General features: G+C 43.8%; 1 protein-coding gene across 1 annotated transcript; it reads left to right on the top strand.

Annotated features, from left to right (window-relative positions):
- The first annotated feature begins 4,300 nt into the window (after window positions 1–4,300).
- On the top strand, window positions 4,301–21,528 carry LOC121569382. The gene is made up of 16 exons (XM_041880284.2): window positions 4,301–4,415; window positions 4,617–4,713; window positions 5,354–5,511; window positions 6,717–6,805; window positions 6,960–7,030; window positions 7,144–7,189; window positions 7,438–7,490; window positions 7,984–8,038; window positions 8,400–8,534; window positions 8,789–8,883; window positions 8,981–9,029; window positions 9,139–9,239; window positions 9,529–9,615; window positions 9,748–9,849; window positions 10,101–10,220; window positions 20,673–21,528. The coding sequence occupies exons 2-16, from the start codon at window positions 4,651–4,653 to the stop codon at window positions 20,721–20,723; spliced, it is 1,275 nt and encodes a 424-aa protein (XP_041736218.1). The 5' UTR covers window positions 4,301–4,415; window positions 4,617–4,650; the 3' UTR covers window positions 20,724–21,528.
- The last annotated feature ends 622 nt before the right edge of the window (window positions 21,529–22,150 follow it).

Below are 22,150 nucleotides of genomic sequence, written 5' to 3'. Positions count from 1 at the left end.
GCGACCGTCTGGTGCAACCCTTCCACACTCGGCGAATCCCAAGATTAATACAGCTAGCCTGTTGCAGCTATCTTGAATTTTTCAACCCAAACCTTCAGAAGTGTAAATAATTGGGAATGAATCTGCAAGTGATTGAACTATACATTTGCAGTGCCCGTGATTCTTTGAAACTATACGCCTACAGTGCTCAAGGTGATCATGCTCTTCTGATTAACTGCTTGTGTTTTGATAAGGTTTTTTTTTCCTTTGAGGATTTTCTTGCCAATTGGAATCATTTATGGGTAAATCTCATAGTCAATTGGATTATCTATTCAATAAATAGGATTCCAACATCTCTGAGTAATATAATACTTTTATATAAATAATTATAAGAATCAAATCCGTAAAGTATTAACGTAACCAGCACTGCCAGTGCGTAGCCTGCCACCCACAGAGATCTGTAGCTCTTCATTTTATCCTCAACAAATTCCAATTCTGGTCTGGACACCTACACAGCTTTCTCAGCACCGCTGTCATCATTACTAGAGGGTCCCCCGTGTTGCGGAGGGGTTCCATGACTCACCACGCTCCATTGTTGAGCACCCCCGTCCTCCGCCCGCGACTAGACAGCGCCGTTGTTAAAGTAATGAATGTGTAATCTATTTGCCCATTATTTCTCCATGTCAAGGTTTTGCCCGATTGATTGTGTTAAATTGAGATGAACTGCTGGAAATCAGATGCTTTGGGTAATGCCATGTTGAACTGCTATTACGCACATGTAGGTGTTTAGCCTGTGTCACGCTGCAAGGTAAACAAACACATCAAGCAACACATGTGTGGGTATGGGTCATAGTCATATGTATGCTTCACACATCATTGAAATAATTAATTTATCTGCATTGGATGCATCAATCTTCTGGATGTCCTTAACTGTGAGGCCATAATAATGATATGAATGTGTGGTATACAGAAATTAATCAAGATTAGATAATAATTTCAGTGATGTCATGACATAGAAAATGAAATAGGCCTATCATGTAACACAACAGGATATAGGCTATTACCCTACTTAGTACTATCTGGCCTCGTATTATAAACACTGTAACACACCTTTACAATACTGCACATCAAATCAACAAAATGAGGTCCAAGACTTATTGAAATGAATAGACTGGTGCATATTTATTGAGATTTTGAGACCAGCTTATTATGCTTGAATGGTTATTCATAAAACATTGTTGGACACACCTTTTCAGCCAACCACTTTCACTTGTCATCAATAAGCCCCCATTTAAAAGTTGGGATACATTGTATTTTGTGCATGATAATAAGTTATTATCTGAGCGAGATATACAATCTGACATCATCTTTATTTATGTCCATTCTCTGGTGATAATGAAGGACTTTTGCTGAATGCAATTTCCACAAAAGGTACCATGTCTATCTCTGTGTTCAAGAGGCAACAGGTGCAATCTACCAAATGAGTTTAGCAGTTTCAATAACAAAGAATATAATAGGTGAGCTATTGTATAGATTAAATATGATTGTAGACTAATTTACTGTCATTATCAAAATTGTCTGACCAATACAAATGTAAGACTAATGTTATTTATCTATACTGTTTGGGAGGTAATTAAGGGATTGTCATGTTCAAATAAGCAAATGAACATTTGCTGGCCTAGCAAAATTTGTTGGATTCAAAAGATAGCATTGATTCAGGAATTGAGAAAACGTAGAGGTTAGATTGACATACACAGGCCAATGAACTGAACACATACAGTGAGGGAAAAAAGTATTTGATCCCCTGCTGATTTTGTACGTTTGCCCACTGACAAAGACATGATCAGTCTATCATTTTAATGGTAGGTTTATTTGAACAGTGAGAGACAGAATAACAACAAAAGAATCCTGAAAAATGCATGTCAAAAATGTTATAAATGTATTTGCATTTTAATGAGGGAAATAAGTATTTGACCCCTTTGCAAAACATGACTTAGTACTTGGTGGCAAAACCCTTGTTGGCAATCACAGAGGTCAGACGTTTCTTGTAGTTGGCCACCAGGTTTGCACACATCTCAGGAGGGATTTTGTCCCGCTCCTCTTTGCAGATCTTCTCCAAGTCATTAAGGTTTTGAGGCTGACGTTTGGCAACTCGAACCTTCAGCTCCCTCCACAGATTTTCTATGGGATTAAGGTCTGGAGACTGGCTAGGCCATTCCAGGACCTTAATGTGCTTCTTCTTGAGCCACTCCTTTGTTGCCTTGGTCGTGTCTTTTGGGTGATTGTCATGCTGGAATACCCATCCACAACCCATTTTCAATGCCCTGGCTGAGGGAAGGAGGTTCTCACCCAAGATTTGACGGTACATGGCCCCGTCCATCGTCCCTTTGATGCGGTGAAGTTGTCCTGTCCCCTTAGCAGAAAAACACCCCCAAAACATAATGTTTCCACCTCCATGTTTGACGGTGGGGATGGTGTTCTTGGGGTCATAGGCAGCATTCCTCCTCCTCCAAACACGGCGAGTTGAGTTGATGGCAAAGAGCTCGATTTTGGTCTCATCTGACGACAACACTTTCACCCAGTTCTCCTCTGAATCATTCAGATGTTCATTGGCAAACTTCAGACGGGCCTGTATATGTGCTTTCTTGAGCAGGGGGACCTTGCGGGCGCTGCAGGATTTCAGTCCTTCACGGCGTAGTGTGTTACCAATTGTTTTCTTGGTGACTATGGTCCCAGCTGCCATGAGATCATTGACAAGATCCTCCCGTGTAGTTCTGGGCTGATTCCTCACCGTTCTCATGATCATTGCAACTCCACGAGGTGAGATCTTGCATGGAGCCCCAGGCCGAGGGAGATTGACAGTTCTTTTGTGTTTCTTCCATTTGCAAATAATCGCACCAACTGTTGTCACCTTCTCACCAAGCTGCTTGGCGATGGTCTTGTAGCCCATTCCAGCCTTGTGTAGGTCTACAATCTTGTCCCTGACATCCTTGGAGAGCTCTTTGGTCTTGGCCATAGTGGAGAGTTTGGAATCTGATTGATTAATTGCTTCTGTGGACAGGTGTCTTTTATACAGGTAACAAACTGAGATTAGGAGCACTCCCTTTAAGAGTGTGCTCCTAATCTCAGCTTGTTACCTGTATAAAAGACACCTGGGAGCCAGACATCTTTCTGATTGAGAGGGGGTCAAATACTTATTTCCCTCATTAAAATGCAAATCAATTTATAACATTTTTGACATGCGTTTTTCTGGATTTTTTTGTTGTTATTCTGTATCTCACTGTTCAAATAAACCTACCATTAAAATTATAGACTGATCATGTCTTTGTCAGTGGGCAAACAAAATCAGCAGGGGATCAAATACTTTTTTCCCTCACTGTAGTAGTCTATAGACTCCAATTAGAACATGAACCGAAAATGCGGGGTCATGACTTCCTCAGGCCAACCTCAAAAGTCTCCACACTCCTCATTGAATGGTGACTATTTCCCAAATGATCTTTCTTCTCTCTTGTCTTTCTCCTTCACTTTGCTATGATTAACTGCATGCCCCTGTGTCACCTTCCCCCAATTAAAAGCTCCTTTCAGCAGCCTCTTGTCTTGTGTGGAGAGAAGACAATTTCTGTGAGAAATACCTCTGTGTGCACCTGCCAGAAAATACTGTCTGCTCTGTGGAACACCCACAACAGTCTCCACCCGCACCAGTTTTATAATATAATGTAGGGTAAGTTAAGTCTATAGTATGTGTGTGTGTGTGTGTGTGTGTGAGAGAGAGAGAGGGGGGCATTTGGCTTACAGTCAGTTGCCTATTTATTGCTATTAGATTTAAATGGCTTCTATTAGGGTTTTAAATTGATGATTATTTGACATAAGCCATTATTATTAGTAGTTTGGACTTGAATCTTGTAGACGCTTATGACCCTATGCAATCAATACGAATAGGCTATCTGTTTTGCGCTGCAGTAAAGCATTTGAATGTCTGTAGCCTTTAAGCCGCAGTTGGTTATTTTCTATCTATTACACTAGCATCCTCGCTTCAAGAGCGTTGTTTAGTAGGCTATTACACATTCGCCATCGACTTCGCTTGAACGGGTCCTCTACCTGAGGGAAATCAGTGGTTGTGCACTGACCCCTCGTGGATACAACCCGTAGGCTACTGTCACAGAAACGAGGAAAACATGCATGAAAGCAGTGCGCAGTGTAGGTCTACTTGATGATGAAGTCAGTGACGCGCGTTGTCATGGCATTCAGCATTTATGACGTAATGATAAAGTAGATAGCAATGTTCTATATATCAATTTCGTGCATTCGCGACACCATCTTAGTCCCTTTCTCCAAAATCCCACTTTCTGCTTGGTTTCTATCATCTGAGTTTAGTTGAGTCGTCTGTGGTTCAAAATTATTATTTTATGTGCGAGTGTTATATGAGATCAGTTCGTGTAAGTATTGATGGTATGAATTTGAATGATTTTATTTGAGTTGTTTTATCTAATGAATAAGCTCTCACATATGTTTATTATGACCACTATAGTTAAGCAGTCTGCCTGCCTTTTGATTTATTCACATAAATCAAGGATAGATCACCTTGATTAATACTGTAGGCTACTGAATTACTTCTCATGACTGGTTTGTTTCAAAAGTTGGCCTACATCAGATCTACCATCAAGGGAAAGCATGGAGACTCCGGAAAGTGACCAGTTCAACCCTACTCAGGAAATGCAGTGTCCATCAGTGGTGGTGTGTATTTATTCCACATACAAGGGGATTGCATACTGTAGGGCAGGCTATGTTAGAAGGCTCCTTTTATGCTTTCCCTCATTCTTATACTGTAGGAAACCACTTGGAGTGGTTTATGCCATTGTCCATGTTAAATCAGTGGTCACCCTAAATAAAAATTGAATAAAGTTCTGTAAGAGATAACAGACCGACATAATTCATTTCTGGAAATGAAGAGATATTTCCATAGTCATATCTATCACTTGAATTTGGTTGAAAATAAAAGTTCAATTTTTTTAGTTAATTATTTTACACTTAGTGGGTCCATATCATGTTGTAACCACAAGGTTCCATGGTTGAGATGTGTATAGGCTGTGGCTGTGGGGTCCACCCTGGTCACACCCATAACCACGTCCTTGTTTAGAAACGGACTTGAGAATGCTATTTCATTTGTGATTCATAGTCTGATCCTACAGCCTACATGTGAGTACATTTTTGGGGAATTTTGGTTTGATTCTCCATGGCAACTGATTCATTTGTGAATGCACATGAATCCTTACATGACATTTGTGCCCCTCCTTGTTGTTGTTTTTTAAATTAGCGACGTCAGGTAAAGTGCTGCTGACTGACCATTAAAATGTTGTCTGTGCACTGGATGTAGGGCAGGCGAAGTGTGCTGGTGAAAAGTGTCGCGGAGGAGTTCTTCTGTCTCACTGATGAGACGGACCTAGGGAGGGTGAGCGTGTCAACACCGGAAGCCAGCATGAGGAGCAGCAGCACTGCTGGACACGGCAAAGGAAGTGAATCTGTGCTGCTCAGGTGAATACTTCCTGTTGATTGGCACGATAGTTAAGTATAGGTAGCTGCGTCCCGGACTGGTCTCGGAGTAGTGGGCGTGTCGAAAGAAATGGGCAAAATACATTTTGATTGAACAGGGTTGTTGCCAGTGCCACTCAGAGTAGCCTCTTTTGTCCAGTCGCTTTCAGGAAGTGCATGGAGGACGCTAAAGCATTTTTAATCACATACACAACTCAAACTTTTATGAAAGCAAACATGACAAATTGTTACCGTTATACTAAGTGTCATGAACAGTATTGTTCAGTCTCATAATAATTTTCACATACACACCTCAAACTTTTATTAAAGCAATCGTGACGAAACATGAAGATCTGCCACCAGGGTAACCTAATTTTAATCTCCTGATATTATAACGTGCTAGTATCAGACGGGCATCAGCCTAGGCAATTTTCCCGGGCCGTTCGCTTCGTAAATTGGTCGTCATAGGCATGTCAGCAAACTTGCAGGCAGGCACGCAACCCATAGGTCTGCCATTGAGCAAGCTTGCTATCGGTGTTTATAAATAGGACATCGACAAATGTAATAATTACATTGCGCACAGAAGCCTATACAACTGCAATGAAATTTGATAAATGTAAAATGTTTACAACATGAAAGCATGTTAAGATACGTGCATTTACATGCAATGCTAAGTGATTTCACGACACCACAATTCTGAGTTTCCCAAACGTCCTCAAATTCATTTCGATGCCTCTTCCTCCACAGTCATGTTTCCACAAATCTCTGCACTCGCTGGCAAGAACTGACAGAAAGTCAGACCAATACATGTGCGCTTTCGATACGCCTACTTTCTTTCGACACCCCTATTTCTTTTGACACACCCAGTCTCCGGCCGCCATATTTGCTGCAGCTATCCCTTCTCATGCTAGTACTTACAGTGATTGGCCAACATAGGACATGTACTTATGCTTTCAAGACAACTGGGAACTCGGAGAAAACGATGTCAAATCATGACGTCAGTGATCTTCAGGTCGGAAAGTCAGAGCTCGAGAAAGCTACCCGAGTTCCCGACTTGGAAAACCTAGTTGGATTGTTCAAAACGATTTATCCCAGTCGGAGCTAGTATTTTCCGGAGTTCCCACTTGTCTTGAACGCTCAGAAGTCGGAGAATTCCGAGTTCCCAGTTGTTTTGAACGCAGCATAACTAATCAAGAGACTTCTTTCAGGACTGTGACCTTTGATTATAATGATGGTGATGACTATGATGACGCAGAGGGAATCCCTGAACATACACCAAAACCAGAAGTCACAGAAGGTAAAAATTATTTCACTCTGTACACTACAACTAGCATAACAGATAATAGGCAGTGGAAATAATGTATCAGTTATTAACACTGCTCCCAGTCTGCTCCCAGTCTGTTTGCTTGTGTGTTTAGAATGGAAATCAGTCTGTTTGCTTGTGTGTTTAGAATGGAAATCAGTCATGGGGGCAAAACTCCCAGAGTTACCAGTTCATAAAAAGGAGGAGACCTCAAGAACGGTAAGCAAGAACAAGAACCTCCCATGATGCAGACACAGAGATATAGAATACATTTAATGGAAAAAATAAATAAATATATATATATATATAAATATAATTGATTTGAATTTCAGAAATGTGAGTCACCAAAAGAATATATCCAGCTCCAAAGTGATAAAGGTACAGTGTACAACGTAGACATAATTATGTTTTTCTGTTACATCAACAACTACCTATTATCTCTCATGCCAACTAAGTAAGAACTACCTAAGTAGACTGTTTTGTTTTCAGTCAAAGAAAGAAATAGCTTATGTCCTCAGAATGTTAGTCTGCACTACTTGGCCTATAACTTTTACAATTTGAACTGCTCTCATACAGTATACTGTAAATGTTGGCATTTGAAAAAGCATGACATTTTATTTTATTAGGGATGAGTGTACCAGAAACACAGACAAGGATGAAAGATCAGGCCAAGATACCGGTGAGTCACAACGTACCAGAGGAGGCTGGTGGGGGGAGCTATAGGAGGACTGGCTTATTGGAATGGCTGGAATGGAGTGGATGGAATGGAGTCAAACATGTGGTTTCCATGTGTTTCCAGATGTGTTTGATACCGTTCCGTATATTCCATTGCAGCCATTACAATGCGCCGTCCTCCTATAGCTCCTCCCACCAGCCTCCTCTGCAATGCACTGTCTGACTCAAGGACAAGTGCCCATAATTCCCACCCATACATCATTATACACTCTTTTCCCTTGTATTTACTCTGACATTTCAGCATGAACGTTGTATGTTATAATACGTTTAAAAAAACTTGCTTGTTACCTAAGGTCATGCCATACTCTCTGTTTCATGTATTTGCTTGATGTAGATAGGCTCTAGCCAAGTACTGTAGTTGAGATTTCTCAAACCTACTGAAAGCCCTTGCTGTTAGGGCCACTGTGGTTCACAATGTTCACGCTATCTGCTTTCAGTTACCACTAAAGCCTTTCAGTGAGGGATATGAGGCAGCATTCCTCAGGGACAGAAGTGAGATCATTCAGTCATTATTATTGGTCATTTAAACAATACTATTAAAAATGTAGGTATGCGTTATCATAAATCACATTGATGACATAGCTTAGTTTCAAGAGATCTGAGTCTCAAACAGTAATGATAAAGGATGAAGATAGATCATCCCCAGGTTGGTGTCGTTTAATCAGTATAATTACAAATAACATCCTTTATCATAGATCATCCTTTTTATGAAATATCTGCCTCACATTCAGTCATCCCAAGATGTCTGTGCTTTGGTACTATCATGATGATGGAGTGTCTTAATGGAGGTTTCCTCTGTGAAGCCACCTGGTTTGTGTCATCATGGTCCTCTGTCACGTCCTTTGTTTTGCAGTGCGAAGGCTCTGCAGAAGGTCAGGACCTCCCTTATCGCTGTCCTCCCCTACAGAAAGCCTGGGGGACATACTGTACAGGAAAACCAAGCATGTGTTTGACTACACAGTCACAGACATGAAAGACAAAAAGCCTGGTGAGTCAGCCTGATAGTGGGATTTGGAAATATAAGTTATTGAACGCTACAACAAAGAGATGGATAGGATAGCATCTCTTGGAAAGGCCTGGGGCCCTATTCAGTCATAATCGGTCACAGGCGTTCAGGATTAATACCAGAAAATATATTTGTCTTGTGTTTCAAAAGCATGTTTAAAGTATAGTAGTATGATCTTTTTTATTTCACATGCTTTGTACTATAGATGAAATTAATCCAATTATGCCATGTTTCAGATGTTTCAAGGTGCGGTTCCAATCTAAGCCAATGTGTTAGACCAGCCCTTCCATTACATAAGGGCTTCACTATATCCACATCTAGGTACAGCCAGGTGAGTAAAATATTGTAATTGAGATTATGTTCACACGCACACACACACAAACACACACAATGGTACAGTGGTAACCTGTATTTACCTTATTTTTCAGAGAAGGGAACAATCACTTTATCAGATGACAGAGATCAGGAAAGATCATGGTAAGATCCTATACTAATTCCCTATGTTGTTAATGTACAAAGAAACACATGCACAACTGGACATACCCAATTGTAAACTGTAACTTTTGTGTTCTTGTTCCCACTTTAGTCGGTAGGCCTTTACTGATGCTGAAAGGCAATGCAGGTCTAACCAGCAGTGATAGCAGCAACAACACGGATTCATCTGCTTATTCATCCAGACTCACAAAGGTATCAGAACCCTTTATTGATATTATGTTGGTATTGATATAGTAAGAAAGTCAGTAACATTTTACAGTCCTGAATAAACTAAGCAACATTTACATAGCCATTGCCTTCTTTGTTTTATGACCTATTTAATAATGAGCCAGTAGTGGTACATTTACTAGCTTCAATTAAACCCAGGAGGTTAGTGTTGCTCTACATTTGACTCAACCATCCAACATGCCAAGCTTATTCACATGTGGAACACATAGGATAGGCTCTACCATAACAAAATATATTGATATGTTTAATCTAGGGAAAACCATCAACATCTTCTCAGCCAGGACCTGACATCAAGATCCCACCAGTAGTAACCAGGAATCATTCTGACATCATCAGAGAGGTAATCACTTTATTATCTGTTGTGCCCCCGCAAAATAAGCTTTTGTCCATGTTTAAAGAGCAGATCATGCTGATTTAGTCATTTGTTTATGTTGACCCATACTCCATGACCAATATACTGTGTAACTTATAGGAGAGAAAGAGGCACTACTACAAAGACCTGTATCAGCAGGTGGAGGAGAAGAGACAACAGAAAGAGAGGGAGAGGAGGAGGATTACCACCGCCGAACAAACTGTGAGTCATCGCATGCATAATTATTCTATGTTACCCATACCTTTTATATAGAGATAGGACAGGAACTTGTCACCTTTTTTAGTCACATGATCCTCATTATACCCTACCTCAAAGTAGTCCAACGGATCCTAAAGCATTTTGTTCTTGAGTGTTTGGAATAATTATACACAACAATGGTCACTGATAGTGATTGACTCAATTGTAAGGACTGACATTGACAGATTGCACTTCAATCTCCTTGTCATTGGCAGCACAATGAGACAATGCAGCTCTGCACCTGGGGGATGCCAGGGAGCGGAGCCCCAAACTACCACCTGGACTCTGTGAGAAGGAACAAGTTCAGTTCTACAGGAATGATACCCCAGGATCAGGTAACATATCAACCTGACATTTATGTTTAGTAGGGGAGACCGGTGAACAAAGTAACAGTTTTAGGCTTTTGCTTAGTATGAAAATAATATGGGTTAGGATCAGGGTTAGGATTAGAATTTTAGGTAAGGGTTTAATTGTAATATTACAACTCTATTCCGAGTCTATTATAAGTATTATTATATTTATATTTTAATTAATTAATTAATTAATTTATATTATAAGTATTGTCTTAATAATTATTATACCAATCAAAAGACCTCTTCTTATTGATACAAATTATATATGATTAGATACATGGGGAATGTTCCGCAGGTCAATAATAAAAAAACTGAGGCAGCAAGAATATTTAGAATTCGGCCTGAAATTATTTTTTGGGTCAATAAAATAATTATTTATGGATTTAAGCAAAATTTCCTAGGCAGGTACTGTAGATACACTAACCAAACATTTGCACATTGTGGCGTGTGATTTGGACAGAGTCAGGCGCAGGAGGGTAAATCACAGAATAAAGGTTTATTCCGTATGTAAGTCGATACAAAGTACAAGGAGCTCCACCGAGCTCATATAACCTCCACAATAAACAATCACACACAAAGACAAGGGGGCAGAGGGAACACTTATACAGGTACTGATGAGGGGAATTGAAACCAGGTGTGTGTAATAATCAAGACAAAACAAATGGAATGATGAGATTAGGAGCGGCAGTGGCTAGAAGGCCGGTGACGACGAACGGCGAAACCTGCCCGAACAAGGAGAGGAGGCAGCTTCGGAGGAAGTCGTGACAGAACTTCTGGCTCGGTCTGGCTCGGATACCACGGTGCCAGAACCGGCTGATAACCTAAGACACATTGAAAGGGAGTTAGGTTAGTGGAGGAGTGGCAAAGAGAGTTCTGGGCATATTCGGCCCATGGCAAGAACACCGACCACTCCCCCGGCCGGTCCTGGCAGTAGGACCGCAGGAACCTACCCACATCTTGATTCACCCGTTCCACCTGCCCATTAGACTCAGGGTCAAACCCAGAGATCAGGCTGACCGAGACCCCTAAACGTTCCATGAACTCCTTCCAGACCCTGGATGTGAACTGGGGACCCCGGTCAGACACTATGTCCTCTGGCACCCCGTAGTGCCGGAAGACGTGAGTAAACAGGGCCTCCGCTGTCTGCAGGGCCATTGGGAGACCGGGCAGAGGAAGGAGGCGGCAGGCTTTTGAAAAGCGGTCCACAACGACCAGGATAGTGGTGTTACCCTGAGAGAAGGAAGATCAGTTAGAAAGTCAATACACAGGTGGGACCATGGCCGTTGTGGAACTGGTAAGGGCTGTAACTTACCCGCTGGGAGGTGCCTAGGTGCCTTACTCTAGGTGCACACCGAGCAGGAGGAGACATACACCCTCACGTCCTTAGCCAAGGTAGGCCACCAGTACTTTCCGGTCAGGCAGCGCACTGTACGACCGATACCTGGGTGACCAGAGGAGGGAGACGTGTGGGCCCAATATATCAGACGGTCATGGACAAGAGACGGCACGTACTGCAGCCCAGCTGGACACTGAGGTGGAGATGGCTCCGTGTGTACCGCCCGCTCTATGTCCGCGTCCATCGCCCATACTACCGGCGCCACAATGCAGGAGGCCGGGAGTATGGGGGTGTTGTCTATGGGCCTCTCCTCTGTGTCGTACAGTCGTGGCAGCGCGTCTGCCTTCATGTTCTTCGTACCCGGGATGTATGACAGAGTAAACTCAAACCGGGTAAGAATAGGGCCCACCTGGCCTGGCGAGGGTTCAGCCTCCTCGCTGCCCGGATGTACTCCAGGTTACGGTGGTCCGTCCAGACGAGGAAAGGGTGTTTCGCCCCCTCGAACCAGTGCCTCCACACTGTCAGGGCTCTGACTACAGCCAACAGCTCCCGATCACCAACGTCGTAGTTCTGCTCCGCCGGGCTGAGCTTCTTGGAGAAGAAGGCACAGTTGCGGAGCTTGGGTGGTGTGCCCGAGCGTTGAGACAGGACAGTGACTATCCCTACCTCGGACGCATCCACCTCCACTACGAACGGTAGTGATGGATCGGGATGGGCCAGTACCGGGGCTGAGGTGAACAGAACCCTCAGGTTACTGAAGGCCCTGTCAGTCTCAGCAGACCAGCGGAGCCGGGACGGCCCACCCTTCAACAGAGATGTGATGGGAGCTGCGACCTTGCCAAAGCCCCGGATAAACCTCCAATAGTAGTTGGCAAAGCCAATAAAGCGCTGCACCTCCTTTACCGTGGTTGGAGTCGGCCAATTACGCATGGCTGAAATGTGATATCCCTCCATCTCCACACCTGAGGTGCTAATGCGGTATCCAAGGAAGGAGACGGACTGCTGGAAAAACAGACACTTCTCTGCCTTGGCATAAAGGTAATTTTCCAACAGTCGGCCCAGCACTTTGCGAACCAGGGACACATGCTCAGCGCGCGTAGTGGAATACACCAGAATGTAATCGATGTAGACCACTACACCGTGACCAAGCATGTCCCGAAACATCTCGTTCAAAAAGGACTGGAAAACGGATGGAGCATTCATCAAACCGCACGGCATCACCGGGTATTCGTAATGCCCCGTGGTTGTACTGAATGCTGTCTTCCATTCGTCCCCCTCTCGGACACGCACCAGGTTATACGCACTCCGGAGATCTAATTTTGTGAAAAAGCGCGCCCCATGCATTGACTCGATCACAGCTGGGATGAGGGGCAGAGGATAACTATAACGTATTGTCCCCTTGTTCAATGCTCGGTAATCAATGCACGGGCACAGACCTCCGTCTTTCTTCTTCACAAAAAATAAACTCGAGGAGGCGGGCGAAGTGGAGGGACGTATGAACCCCTGGCGCAGGGACTTGGAGACATATGTCTCCATCGCCTCCATTTCAGCCTACGACAGGGGATATACATGACTCCTGGGAGGCACAGCGTCTACTCGTAGGTTTATCACGCAATCCCCCCTGCCCCGATGAGGTGGTAATTTGGTCGCCTGCGTTTTGGAAAACGCGTGCGCCAAATCGAGGTATTCGGGGGGGATGCGCACGGTGGAGGAAGTGTCTGGACTTTCCACTGTGGTTGTACCAACGGAAACAGCTAGGCACCTACCCTGACACTCTCGCGGCCACCCCGTGAGAACCCTCTGCGGCCATGAAAAGGTGGGGTTGTGTAGTGCTAACCAGGGGAGACCCAACACAACAGGGAAATAGGGGGACAAAATAATAAAAAATGTGACGTGCTCTCTATGAGTCCTTTGGGTAACCATCGTGACTGGTGCTGTAACTTCCCTAACGAACCCTGACCCTAATGGTCGACTGTCAAGTGCTTTGATGGGCAGTGGAGTGGATAGGGGAACCAATGGAATACCTAGACTTAGAGCTAACGACCTGTCCATAAAGATCCCAGCTGCGCCTGAATCGACCAGCGCCTTACACTGGGAAACTATGGGATAGTCAGGGAAGGTGACGTGTATGGTACAGTGTGTAGCAGAGAGCTCTGACCGATTGTGGGTTTGCGCTACCTGGGGTGATGCGAGAGTGCCCTGCCTGCCGCCTCCAGACCCGGAAGAACCCTGACGACAGCGTGCAGTATAATGTCCTCTTCTGCCACAAGAGTGACACTGAAGCTGTCCTCCTCCGTTCTCCCGGATCACTGCCCCACCCAGCTCCATCGGAACGGACTCCGAGTTGGTAGGGGTGGGTGAAACGGACAGGCCACTCCCAGGACGTCCTCTAGCAGCCAGCAGGTTGTCCAACCGGATGGCCATGTCCACCAGCTGGTCGAAGGTTAACATGGCATCCCGGCAGGCTAGCTCCCTTCGGACATCCTCTCGCAGGCTGCACCGGAATCTGTCGATCAGGGCCCGCTCGTTCCACCCGGTCCCAGCCGCTAGGGTCCGAAACGCCAGGGCGAAGTCCTGCGCGGTCCTCGTCCGCTGCCTTGTCATTATGGGTATTGTGTGTAGATTGATGAGGGGGAAAAAAACTATTTAATCAATTTTAGAGTAAGGCTGTAACGTAAGAAAATGTAGAAAAAGTCAAGGGGTCTGAATACTTTCCCAATCCACTTTTTCTACATTTTCTTACGTTACAGCCTTACTCTAAAATTGATTAAATAGTTTTTTTCCCCCTCATCAATCTACACACAATACCCATAATGACAAAGCAAAAACAGGTTTTAGTATATATTTGCAAATGTATAAAAAAATAATAAATGAAATATCACATTTACATAAGTATTCAGACCCTTTACTCAGTACTATGTGGAAGCACCTTTGGCAGCGATTACAGCCTTGAGTCTTCTTGGGTATGATGCTACAAGCTTGGCACATAATGTTGCTGCTACCGTCTCTTATGACCGAAAAGAGCTTCTGGACATCAGAACAGCGATTACTCACCTTAACTGGACAAATAATATTTATTCAATGAGTCAGACGAGAGGGATTTGCTCCAGACACCCGACAGGGCCCTCATCCCCATCATTCGCAGTAGAAAGAAAATAAGATATTGCGGAAGGAGATCGGGGTGCCTAGTAAGGAGCCGGCGACAAGTGGCTAATCTGCCTTTGCCATCGATACTATTGGCCAACGTACAATCGCTTGATAATAAGTGGACGAACTAGAAGCACGTATATCCTACCAACGGGACATTAGAAACTGTAATATCTTAGGTTTCACCGAGTCGTGGCTGAACGACGACATGAATAACATACAGCTGGCATGTTATACACTGTATCTGCAGGATAGAACAGCAGCCTCTGGTAAGACAAGGGGTGGCGGTCTATGTATATTTGGAAACAACAGCTGGTGCACGATATCTAAGGAGGTCTCTAGGTTTTGCTCGCCTGAGGTGAAGTATCTCATGATAAGCTGTAGACCACACTATCTACCAAGAGAGTTTTCATCTATATTCTTCGTAGCTGTCTATTTACCACCACAAACCGATGCTGGCACTAAGACCGCTCTCAATGAACTGTATACAGCCATAAGCAAACAGGAAAACGCTCATCCAGAGGCGGCGCTCCTAGTGGCCGGGGACTTTAATGCAGGGAAACTTAAATCCGTTTTACCTCATTTCTACCAGCATGTTAAATGTGCAACCAGAGGGGAAAAAACTAGACCACCTTTACTCCACACACAGAGACGGGTACAAAGCTCTCCCTCGCCCTCCATTTGGCAAATCTGACCATAATTCTATCAAGCAAAAACTAAAGCAGGACGCACCAGTGACTCGGTCAATAAAAAAGTGGTCAGATGAAGCAGATGCTAAGCTACAGGACTGTTTTGCTAGCACAGACTGGAATATGTTCTGGGATTTTTCCGATGGCATTGAAGAGTACACCACATCAGTCACTGGCTTCATCAATAAGTGCATCGATGACGTCGTCCCCACAGTGACTGTACGTACATACCCCAACCAGAAGCCATGGATTACAGGCAACATCCGCACTGAGCTAAAGGGTAGAGCTGCCGCTTTCAAGGAGTGGGACTCTAACACGGAAGTTTATAAGAAATCCCGCTATGCCCTCCGACGAACCATCAAACAGGCAAAACATCAATACAGGACTAAGATCAAATCGTACTACACCGGCTCCGACGCTCGTCGGATGTGGCAGGGCTTGCAAACTATTACAGACTACAAAGGGAAGCACAGCCGCGAGCTGCCCAGTGACACAAGCCTAGCAGACGAGCTAAATTACTTAAATGCTCGCTTCGAGGAAAGTAATACTAAAACATTCATGAGAGCATCAGCTGTTCCGGACGACTGTGTGATCACGCTCTCCGTAGCCATGTGAGTAAGACCTTTACACAGGTCAACATTCACAAGGCCGCAGGGCCAGATGGATTACCAGGACGTGTACTCCGAGCATGCGCTGACCAACTGGCAAGTGTCTTCACTGACATTTTCAACCTCTCCCTGTCTGTCTGTAATACCAACATGTTTCAAGCAGACCACCATAGTCCCTGTGCCCAAGAACACTAAGGTAACCTTCCAAAATGACTTCCGACACGTAGCACTTACGTCTGTAGCCATGAAGTGCTTTGAAAGGCTGGTCATGGCTCACATCGACACCATTATCCCAGAAACTCTAGACCCACTCCAATATGCATACCGCCCCAACAGATCCACAGATGATGCAATCTCTATTGCGCTCCACACTGCCCTTTCACACCTGGACAAAAGGAACACCTGTGAGAATGCTATTCATTGACTACAGCTCAGCGTTCAACACAATAGTGCCCTCAAAGCTCATCACTAAGCTAAGGACCCTGGGACTAAACACCTCCCTCTGCAACTGGATCCTGGACTTCCTGACAGGCCGCCCCCAGGTGGTAAGGGTAGGTAACAACACATCTGCCACGCTGATCCTCAACACGGGGTCCCCTCAGGGGTGCGTGCTCTGTTCCCTCCTGTACTTCCTGTTCACTCATGACTTCATGGCCAGGCACGACTCCAACACCATCATTAAGTTTGCCGATGACACAAAAGTGGTAGGCCTGATCACCGACATCGACGAGACAGCCTATAGGGAGGAGGTCAGAGAACTGGCCGTGTGGTGCCAGGACAACAACCTCTCCCTCAACGTGATCAAGACAAAGGAGATGATTGTGGACAACAGGAAAAAGAAGAGGACCGAGCACGCCCCCATTCTCATCGACTGGGCTTTAGTGGAGCACGTTGAGAGCTTCAGGTTCCTTGGTGTCCACATCACCAACAAACTAACATGGTCCAAGCACACCAAGACAGTCGTGAAGAGGGCACGACAAAAGCTATTCCCCCTAAGGAGACTGAAAAGATTTGGCATGGGTCCTCAGATCCTCAAAAGGTTCTACAGCTGCATCATCGAAAGCATCCTGACTGGTTGCATCACTGCCTGGTATGGCAACTGCTCGGCCTCCGACCGCAAGGCACTACAGAGGGTAGTGTGTACGGCCCATTTCATCACTGGGGCCAAGCTTCCTGCCATCCAGGACCTCTATACGGTACCGGTACCGGAGCGCCAAGTCTAGGTCCAAGAGGCTTCTAAACAGTTTCTACCCCCAAGCCATAAGACTCCTGAACATCTAATCAAATGGCTACCCAGACTATTTGCATTGCCCCCCCCCTTATGCTGCTGCTACTCTCTGTTTATTATCTATGCATAGTCACTTTAATAACGCTATCTACATGTATCTATTACCTCAATTACCTCGACTCACCGGTGCCCCCGCGCATTGACTCGGTACCGGTACCCCCAGTATATAGCGTCGCTATTGTTATTTTACTGCTGCTCTTTAATTATTTGTTACTTTTATTACTTATAATTTGTTGTATTCTTTCTTAAAATGGCGTTGTTGGTTAAGGGCTTGTAAGTAAGCATTTCACTGTTGTATTCAGCGCATGTGACAAATACAATTTGATTTGTATTTGGGGAGTTTTTCCCATTCTTCTCTGCAGATCCTCTCAAACTCTGTCAGGTTGGATGGGGAGCGTCGCTTCACAGCTATTTCCAGGTCTCTCCAGAGATGTTCGATCAGGTTCAAGTCCGGGCTCTGGCTGGGCCACTCAAGGACATTCAGAGACTTGTCCCGAAGCCACTCCTGCGTTGTCTTGGCTGTGTGCTTAGGGTCGTTATCCTGTTGGAAGGTGAACCTTCGCCCCAGTCTGAGGTCCTGTGCGCTCTGGAGCAGGTTTTCATCTAGGTCTCTCTGTACTTTGCTCCGTTCATCTTTCCCTTGATCCTGAGTAGTCTCCCATTCCCTGCCGCTGAAAAACATCCCCACAGCATGATGCTGTCACCACCACGCTTCACCGTAGGGATGGTGCCAGGTTTCCTCCAGACGTGACACTTGGCTTTCAGGCCAAAGAGTTCAATCTTGGTTTCATCAAACCAGAAAATCTTGTTTCTCATGGTCTCAGAGTCCTTTAGGTGCCTTTTGGCAAACTCCAAGCGGGCTGTCATGTGCCTTTTACTGAGTAGTGGCTTCCGTCTGGCCGCTCTACCATAAAGGCCTGATTGGTGGAGTGCTGCAGAAATGGTTGTCCTTCTGGAAGGTTCTCCCATCTCCACAGAGGAACTCTGGAGCTCTGTCAGAGTGACCATTGGGTTCTTGGTCACCTCCCTGACCAAGGCCCTTCTCCCCCGATGGCTCAGTTTGGCCGGGTGGCCAGCTCTAGGAAGAGTCTTGGTGGTTTCAAACTTCTTCCATTTAAGAATGATGGAGGCCACTGTGTTCTTGGGGACCTTCAGAATTTTTTTTGTACCCTTCCCCAGATCTGTGCCTCCACACAATCCTGTCTCGGCGCTCTGCGGACAATTCCTTCGACCTCATGGCTTAGTTTTAGTTATGACATGCACTGTCAACTGTGGGACCTCATGTAGACAGGTGTGTGCCTTTCCAAATCATGTCCAATCAATGAATTTACCACAGGTGGACTCCAATTAAGTTGTAGAAATATCTCAAGGATGATCAAAGGAAACTGGATGCACCTGAGCTCAATTTCGAATCTCATACCAAAGGGTCTGAAAACGTATGTAAATAATGTATTTCTGTTTTTAAAAAAATTGTTTATGTGCAAACATTTATAAAAAGCTGTTTTCGCTTCGTCATTATGGGGTATTGTGTGTAGATTGCAGTAAAAAAAAATCCATTTTAGAATAAGGCTGTAACATAACAAAATGTGGAAAAGGTCAAGGGGTCTGAATACTTTCCGAAGGCACTATATGTCACTGAATATTGACTATTCACAATCACTATTATGGGGTATTGTGTGTAGACTGATGAGGAAAAAAATTAACTTCAAAAGGTCAAGGGGTCTGAATACTTTCCCGAATGCACTGTATAACTGTGCCTTGAAAATAATCCCTCAATTTAAGCAGCATCCGCCTGTCGGCCTTCCGCATCTGCGGTGGAAGGTTGCCGAACTACAGCGGAGTTTGTCAGACCATGAGACATCCCGAATATTGGTCTTCTCACGAAAACCTCTTTAGGGTCCGAATGGTTTGGCCTACGGTTTGACCTTTCCACTCTATGGACAGGGGAGACTCTCACGAACATGATGGTGACTCGTCAGAAGTCGGTAACGCTGATGTGCCAACTTTATTCTGTAGTGTCCGAACCATTTGAGCTACAAACTAATATGACCCCACTAGTATCAAAACCTTATTCCTCATTATTTATTTTTTGACTGTCTTTTTTGCCATTTATGAATGTGTTACTCAATGCATTTCTATGGGCTATAGTAGTAAAGGCCAAATTCAATATTTTATCAAATAATTGTATTTATCATTTGATACCTAAAGGAGTCCTAAAATTCTAAATCAAATAGCTAAATGATCCGTGGTATGACCATCTCAAAACAATTCCACAATCCCTCCCCCTTAGACTTTTAGAGGGTTAAAGATGCCATTGAAATGTGACACTTTGATTATATTTGATTATAGGTCATTTGAAAAAGAAAAGGAGAGCTGCACACTCAGTTGCAAATAATAACAGACAAGCTGTCTTCATCAGGGTATAATGACAAACACTGCGGGTCACAAGTTTATATAGTTTCAAAGGACACACAGGTATCTGTAATCATGGCTGGGTGTAGCTTGATTTCATTGGTTAATTTACAGATATAAATAGAACATATAAAAAGCATGAATGGATAACATACGATCATAGATACAATTTGGCTACATAGGCCTACAAACAGCAAAATCACAAGAATGGCTTCAGATCAAAGTCTACGTTGAGACCGAAGGGAGCAAGGGTCTTTAAATTAAAGATCCAGGCAGCCTCTTGTTTTAACAATAAATTGTCAAGGTCACCCCCTCTCCTAGGGAGGGTGACATGTTCGATGCCAATATAACGAAGGGACGAAATAGAGTGGTTTGCTTCCAAAATGTGGGCCGCATCTGGGTATGTCGAGTTTTTGCACCTAATGGTGCTACGATGCTCCGAGATTCTTACTTTTTAATTCGTGCTTCGTTTTACCTATATAATTTTTACCACAATGACAAGTTATAAGATAAATAACTGCCTTAGTGGAGCACGTGATAACACCTTTGATTGGGATCTGTTTCCCTGTCAGGGGGGTTTGAAGGATCTACATTTGTAAGTGCCATTGCATTGAGCACAGCCATTACACTTGTAGTTTCCATCCGGTAGAGGCGCAAATAGACGTTGTGCAGGGGTATTTTGGGGTGGTAAATCAGAGTTTACCAATTGATCTCTGAGATTTCTGCCCCGCGAGAATACAACCAAGGGAGGGTCCGAAAACACATTACCAATACTGTCATCAGATCTTAGAATGTGCCAATGTTTGTGAACGATTCCCTTAATTTGTTCAGAGCACTTTGAGTAGCGTGTTGTCTGAGGTTATAACATAGTCTGGATGCTGGTTCATAGTGCCCATTAAACCCTGTTTTGGTTGATAGGTTGACCTCTGAATGTTGTCTTTGTTCTGTCCTCAGCTTCGCTGTAAAGGCTTCAGCGGGATCCCTTTTCATCTGCATGTCAAATGACGGCCATTTTATGGTCCCCAACCCAGACGATTGATGCTCAGCTCAGACAACTGATAAACCAATTAAACTAACACAGTAGTAGGCCAAACACTGCGCTCTGCTGACTTTTGTCCCATAGGTAGTAGATAAGTCATATATTAGCTGGATTTCAGCACTCCTTGGCACTTGTATCCATTGATTAACTTACTGTTTCAAACACGAACAATTCTGGATCTAAGGTTTTACACATCGTGATGGTGTTCAAATCAGTTGTAATGGTAGTGATGTACATAAACAGACATCTACACACACACACACACACACACACATAAAAGGCTACAGTGGTAATTGACAGATCGATAGCATGGTGAGATAATGAATAGAAACAGTGGCTCACTAAAGGTAAGAAAGACTGTACACAAAAACCTCCTAACTGGTCGGGATGCGATAAGAAAAAATACATGTGTTTTTTAAATATATATTTTTTACCATTTTATATGAGTAATGTTTGATATATTTTGAAGCCAGAGTAGTAGTGAAATAAAACTCTCCTGAACAGCTAAAGAGAGTGGGTGTAAATAATTTAGAAAGTCTTAATGTCAATGCTTTGTAGGTGATGTGATGTGGAAGTCTATCCTCTGATATCATCCTGATATTTGCCTAATTCTATTTGGGTTGAATTATTCACAAAGTAACAATGGGTAGTGTAACTATAGTATTTACAAAAAGCTTTTCAACAGTAGGACCTATGCACAAAGAAGCACTGATACAGTAAGCTTCTCTCCAGGTGGCCACTAAAATATACAATGTACTACAATATAATATATAATATACAATGATGACATAACATGTGACTATAGGTATTTTTGTCTGTATAAAATAGAGCTGATTGACCATTGTCTAATACATATGAAATGTATGTTCTCTTGTTCTAATGGCTTATTGTCATCTGTAAACTTCCTTTAAGGGTAATTAATTAAGGGAAAGTTGATGACATTGTATAGGTTGTTCCTGTAGGTGCTGTCAGGTTGGCTGGCACATTAAAATATGAGAGGGTGAGTCACTCTAATTGCACTGTTCTGTTGCTGTGGCATTGGGATATTTAATTGGTTGGTAATATTATGTCAGTTGGTTTTTTAGGCCATGTGGGTTTCATTTCAGTAGGGACAGCATTGTTTTCCTCCAATGGGTGGCTAATTCACATAGAGACAATTCTGAAATGCAGGGAAGAAGCTGTGATTAAGCTGTAGGCTACCAGGGTTTGTAATTTCAATGAACAGCAGCCTGCCTCATCAACATGAGAGGTGGCTGTGAATATGTGTCTACTTAAACATAAATCCTGATCTTACTGTCTTCGTTAATGTGGGTGGGCATGCACACACATCTATAATGTCAACAGGATGAATTTGATTCAATCAGCATTTTCTTTGGAACGTTTTAGTAGGTCT

Source organism: Coregonus clupeaformis, chromosome 7, assembly GCF_020615455.1.
Source record: "Coregonus clupeaformis isolate EN_2021a chromosome 7, ASM2061545v1, whole genome shotgun sequence".
Taxonomy (NCBI): Eukaryota; Metazoa; Chordata; class Actinopteri; order Salmoniformes; family Salmonidae; genus Coregonus; species Coregonus clupeaformis.
Note: the sequence above shows the minus strand (reverse complement) of the source record. Positions and strands in the feature narration are given on the sequence as shown.